The sequence below is a fragment of the Trichoplusia ni genome, chromosome 5, assembly GCF_003590095.1.
Source record: "Trichoplusia ni isolate ovarian cell line Hi5 chromosome 5, tn1, whole genome shotgun sequence".
NCBI classification, from domain to species: Eukaryota; Metazoa; Arthropoda; class Insecta; order Lepidoptera; family Noctuidae; genus Trichoplusia; species Trichoplusia ni.
Window position 1 is genome coordinate 3,550,332 of NC_039482.1, and position 6,000 is coordinate 3,556,331.

At 34.4% G+C, this 6,000-nt stretch overlaps 1 protein-coding gene across 1 annotated transcript; it reads right to left on the reverse strand.

Moving 5' to 3' along the window:
* Positions 1 to 691: 691 nt before the first annotated feature.
* Positions 692 to 5,534, reverse strand: LOC113494104 (facilitated trehalose transporter Tret1-like). Its single transcript, XM_026872252.1, has 8 exons — positions 5,417 to 5,534; positions 4,192 to 4,421; positions 3,447 to 3,767; positions 2,994 to 3,099; positions 2,628 to 2,702; positions 2,118 to 2,335; positions 1,502 to 1,684; positions 692 to 967 (listed from the first exon to the last, which is right to left on the reverse strand). The coding sequence occupies exons 1-8, from the start codon at positions 5,454 to 5,456 to the stop codon at positions 722 to 724; spliced, it is 1,419 nt and encodes a 472-aa protein (XP_026728053.1). The 5' UTR covers positions 5,457 to 5,534; the 3' UTR covers positions 692 to 721.
* Positions 5,535 to 6,000: the final 466 nt, after the last annotated feature.

A 6,000-nucleotide genomic window follows, 5' to 3' on the forward strand; every position in this document is an offset into this window, starting at 1 on the left:
GGATCTTGCGTAGACACTCCTGCCCAAACTATATACCTACTTCTAATATGTATCTATTTTACGTATTTTGATAATTGGAGAAGCAATTGATTTAGTTCGTTATCTATACTCGATACTAATATATAAAGCTGAAGAGTTTGTTTGTTTGTTTGTTTAATCTCAGGAACTACTGGTCCAAATTGAAAAATTCTTTTTGTGTTGAATAGACCTCTCATCGAGGAAGGCTTTAGGGTATAAACCATCACGCTGCGATTAATAGGAGCGAAGATACAAAGGAAAATGTGAAAAAATAGGACAGGTATAAATCATAACTTATATCTTCTACCCACGGGGACGAAGTCGCAGGCAACAGCTAATAATAATATGGTATTTCTATATCATTGTCTGACATTTATCATGTATGGTAATTATTATTTTTATTCCAGATCTGGATTTTGTATGTTAGAATTTTTTTAGCTTATATATTAGGGATGTGTTTATATTGTCGATTTATACACATATTTGTTTTTGAAGCGTGTCTCAAAACTGTCAATCGTTTCACTGGTCAAAAATAATTTAGGTTTCGCTGTGGGATTGGGTAGTTTCATTGCAGACACTTGCTTAAAAAAATTGCAAGGAGCGTGTGAGCTTGCCCAAATGAATCCTTTAAAATCATCTGAATGATTTAAGCAGAGAAACAAAAACACAAATATAGTATAAAAATAAACAGGTTTATTGTATCCTATGCTGCTACATTCTTTGGCGTCCTTTTTCTCGCAAACACTGTCTGTATTTCTTCGACATTCAATCCTTTTGTCTCAGGCAAAAAGAAAACACAGAAGCTAGAGCTCAGGAAACTGAGGGTCGCGAAGATGTAGAAGACGGGTCCCCATCCTACTGCCTTCAGGAGGGGATTGAAGATGAAAAGGATGACAAAGTTGCAAAGGCAGGCGTATTCCACCAAGATCATTGAAAATATGCTTTTGACCTGAAAAGAGAAAACGGCAAAAGTTTAATAAATACTAAGAAACCTCAGAATCGCGTGGATATTAAAGAGTTTTGTGATCTACGTATATCAGGCTTAAACAAGAGTTTGAAACATATGCTCATTAAACAGGGTACACTCCCATTGGAATATTTTAACCCATAAGTGTGAGAATTTATAATATGTGGAATGTTCAAACGATATTGTTTTTAGTAGTATATTATTGTCTCGGATGGATAAGCAATGAAACGACATGCTGTGTTTATTAATTAAACTGAGAACGACAGCAGATGTAAATTTCATTCTAGCAATGCCAAAAACAGAAAAAAAATCATTCAAGTGCAAGTCGACTTTGCGACATAGGATTCCATGTTAATATGCTAAAAGAAACAAATTCGAAAAAAAAAATTTTCACCCAGCAAATGTATGACTGTTTCTTGTTGTCTGGTAAAAGACTGACTAACAGCGGATCTTTAATAAAAGAATTCTAGTTTTATTCTTTGTGTATTTACTCTTACAATGGCCAATGTGACTCACTTCAGGTAAGAATAATTCCGAAAGAAGCACGAAGGGAACAGTCCCTGCGCCGCACGTGTACATCACTGGGTAGACGTACATGAACACCGCCGTGATCCAGGTCGGGCCCCAGTGGAACTGCAACTGGGTTCCTAGTACCATACAGCTGATACCAGTGCCTAGAGACGCGTAGATCATCAGAGGCTGAAAAAGAAAGGTTTTGAAACATCACTGCGACTAATGATATTAATGGAATAAATTAGTCTGGTTATGATTAACTCACGGAAACTTTCAATGAAGTACATAGAATTGTAAAAATAAATTACTATACAAGAAATAACGAATTTAATTTACGAGAGTTTAATCAGCCAAGTGGCTGAGGTCATCACGCCAAACCCACTGAACACTCGACCACCGTGTAGGACAAGATTTTTTTTTTCATTTGAATGCTTGTTTTGAGTCAAGACTTTGTGCATGTGACTTGAATGTTTGTGAAACCCAAGAATTAAAATCCATAAAGCGGTAGATGTTTTTCAAAAAACGGGATGAACAAAAGAAATAGAAAACCAATTAATAACGATGAAGTTTGAAATAATGAGTAAGTACCAGGGCAGTATAAAACAAAAAGAGTCCTCACCCTTCTACCAGCCAGATCAGTTAGGAACGCAGCAACCATACCGGATCCAGTTACTGCCACAGCCAATATAACACTCAAGAGTGTTGGTGCCACAGTTGGTATAGCATCATGGAACAAACGCTCTGCATGTATTTGTACTACAACTAAACCTTGGGAGATGGCAGCTGTCATCAAGAAGAAAGTTGTGAAGAATGCTTTGCGTGATGATCGGGATTTCTCTGAGAAAAAATTTTTGTTTCAAGTATTGAGTTATTTATACGAATTCCAGTATAATTTGTTTCTTCAATAACAGATGGTACATAAGGATAGTCCCGAAAACCGGAAAATAATGTTTGTTTGTAAGTATCAAAATGTAAAAAAATAAAAACATGAATTCGATTGCATCATTTCAAAATGTACTTTCTATGGAAAAGAAACCGAAAAATTTATTTATTAAAAAACTAGCAATTTTCGGATCTTTTTAGTGTCATATTTAACTCTGGCAGAGACTGAATAAAAACAAAAACTTACTTATAAACTTCCATAGAGATAATTTTTCAACTGGTTTCAGTTCTGGCTTCAATTTTTCTTCTTCTGGTGTAGTCTCTGAGGATATATAGCATTGTTAAATAAATAAATCAATTATCATTATGTATCTTTTGGGTGGTAATCGAACCTCTGCTTTAGCAGTCTGTTCCATCAAACATTATGCCAAACAATTTTGTCAAAGAAACGTTACAATAATAGTTTTGCTTGCTCAAATATTAAGACAGAATTCACTAAAATGATGAATTCGCATTGATATATTTAGTTGAGCAAGTAAAAAAAATATTTTTACGTATGAAAGTTTTAACCAGAAATAAAATAATTATTTTAGAAAGTATCTCAAACTCTTACCATCCAGATCGGGATTGAGGGACCGTTTTATGCTATTTATTTCTTCTACGATATCTTTCGAATCGAGCTTCAAATTCTTGTAAAAGGCGATTGATTGCATGGCTTCCTGCAAAATAAACACCGAATAAAATTGGTTAATGAATTTTTTTTTAAATATACCTTTAAAGTAAACTGGCAGTTGCTCATAGTCAAAACTATCCTATGTGTTAATGCTGGTTACAAACCATCTGTGTACCATTTATTCAAAACAAAGCCGTTGTTCTTTTTTCTCGTAAAAACAGCAAAGAAGAACAAACATCCATACGTTTTTTATCGTTTTAAGATTACTAAATTACAATGGTACCTTTATCATCCTAGCATTTTTTCTCAGCAATATTTTGGTCGGCTTTGTACCAAGATAACAAATTAAATCAGTTACTTTCATCATCAACTATTAATTTTCAAATTATTTACCTTCTCGAACCCTTTACTCATAAGGTGAATCGGCGACTCCTTCAAAATAGACAACAGGCACATAGCAGCAACGGTCAAACTCAATCCAACGTACAACATGACTTCATACTGTAGGTATCCTCCAAGGAGGTATGATAGGAGCATTCCTATTCCGTAAGCAACCATGTTGGTAGCCGTCATCGTTCCCCTTATAGAAGGCTCGCAAATCTCGCTGATGAAGGTTCCTGCCACCACGAAGACTGTGAAGCTGAGTCCGGAAAGGAAGATCGCGGTGAGAACCATTTCGACGCGTCTGCTGAACGTTAATATAGACCAGACCATCTGGAAGGATGAAAGTATTCGGAATTATGTAAATGTTCTTGACAGGCGTAAAATGATGAATTTTCCGACTTCGCTCCAGCTGCTAAATTAATGTTTTGAGCCAATAATGAATTACATTATCCCGAATTTGGGATCCTTTATTCAGTCAACCCTGAAATAATTTTCGTGTATGGAAACAGATCAACCGTTGTTTTAACATTTAGAGAGTCAAGTCTTAGACAAGAATTGATTTAGAAGTAATTAAGTTTCTCTGTCCACCGTAGCTGGACAATTTATATCGTATTTGATGTTTAAAAAATACTGCACAGCAACCATTTTAATTTCCTAACCAATTTTTTGATTTTACACCAGATTGTGTTTTTTTTACTTTCTTGGGCCTTGCATTCCACAATTAGTTCACTCAAAGTATTTCGTCCATACTTACAGATAAAATGAAAGAGTTCAATAAACAGTATCTTTTTCTTCCAATCTTGTCCAACAAGTATCCAGATGTAGGAATACTAATTAGGGCTCCTATCATCCCCATACTACTGAACAAAGATATTTCAGTGTCCGTCATGGGTCTATGTAGAGTGGTGTTCGGGGATTGAAAGAGCATTATCGTGAAGGCTGGCCAGGCAAAGATGACCCCCATGTTGACGGTCGTGGTGCATACTGAGGAAGAAATGGAAAAATATTAATATTACTATCAAATCTTCAGCCCACTCAATCATATAGATTGAAAAATGATCTGCAGTTGTTGTTTATTTACTGAAATAAGAAGCACAATTTTTTTTTAGACGTCGTAACATTAATAATATCACCAGTATAGCGCCATGATTTTAATGACGTTATTTTCCATACGACTTTGGAACCACGCAAAATTGGGATATAAAAGATGATAAAGATAAAATGTAGAGTCACCATTATTAAACTATAAAAAACAATAAAAAAAAAAACAATTTGCTTTGATTTGTCAATTGCAACAAAGTCTTTTGGACTCAAAAACTTGTCTGGAAGAGTGGCGTTGACTCTAAAGGTGCTATCTGAAACACGGGGATGTTAATAATCACTCACATAACATAAATTTAAAATTTCAGAGAGAGTTCCAAGGTCGAACGAGAGATAAATATTTAATTTGCTGGAAGTACAAAGTTCTGATAATAATTTTAATGAGAAGTAACTAGTTCCAAGATGAGTTTCTGAGTCCAAAAACGCCATGTTAATATCTACATCCCACTTCTGCCCAAGGGTTTCTTCTCATTATGGAGAAGGTTTGTTTACCACGCTAGCTCACTAAGGGTTTGCAATGTCACATGTCAATATTTTGTATCCAGGTTTCCTCTCTGTTTGCCGTTACGGCGCGCCTGTCTGTAGTGGCTTAGAATAATTAAAATTACGTACAACGTTGAAAAACGTCACATTGATACTTGCTGGCATTGTAGCATATTCCCTAATTGTAATAAAATGAAAAAAAAAGTAAAATGCCTAATCTAACTTTGAAAGTTTAAGTCATTCTAAAGACAAAATTACAATTACAATTTATTTAAAAAAAAATCTACAATTTTTAACAAATTAAATTCACACTTATAACAACTGAATGTGCATTTATATGAAAACAAAAAAAAAGTTCCATTGAGGGGAAGAAAAAAAAAATATTTGAGACTCACTCAGCATTGTACCCAAAATCTGAAACAGTTTTCCCGCCATTTTGCCTGTTAATCTTCCACAAAAATTCAACGTTATCCCTTTCTAACAAGAATTCGACTGACAGCCTATTTATGAAGATTTTGGTTATATCATAGCTTATCAGGCAGTAACGTTATGTACCAGGCAAACATAAATGCAATGAAATCTTCTGGGATCGTAACCATGATTTGACGAATGTTTTGTATCATTTCTTAACGACCTACGCGTTGTGGTTACTCATATGAGCAAAGTACACATTATGAAAATTTTAATGCGAGTTTGTCTCCCGAATCTGTGGGTTCCGTACAAATAGACTTAAGAAAAATATTTTTTTCTGGATGTCTGATGACAAATAAATTTATAGGCAAACTTACCTAATAACCATAGCATAATATATAGGTGGTTCTATTGCAACCCAAATTAAATTAGTAAAGTAATTACAACCCAAATTAGTAAAAAAAATTGCTTAGCTATCATCTATACTTCTATACTTACTAATAATATATACTTATACTTACTACTTACTAATATATAAAGCTGAAGAGTTTGTTTGTTTATTTGTTTG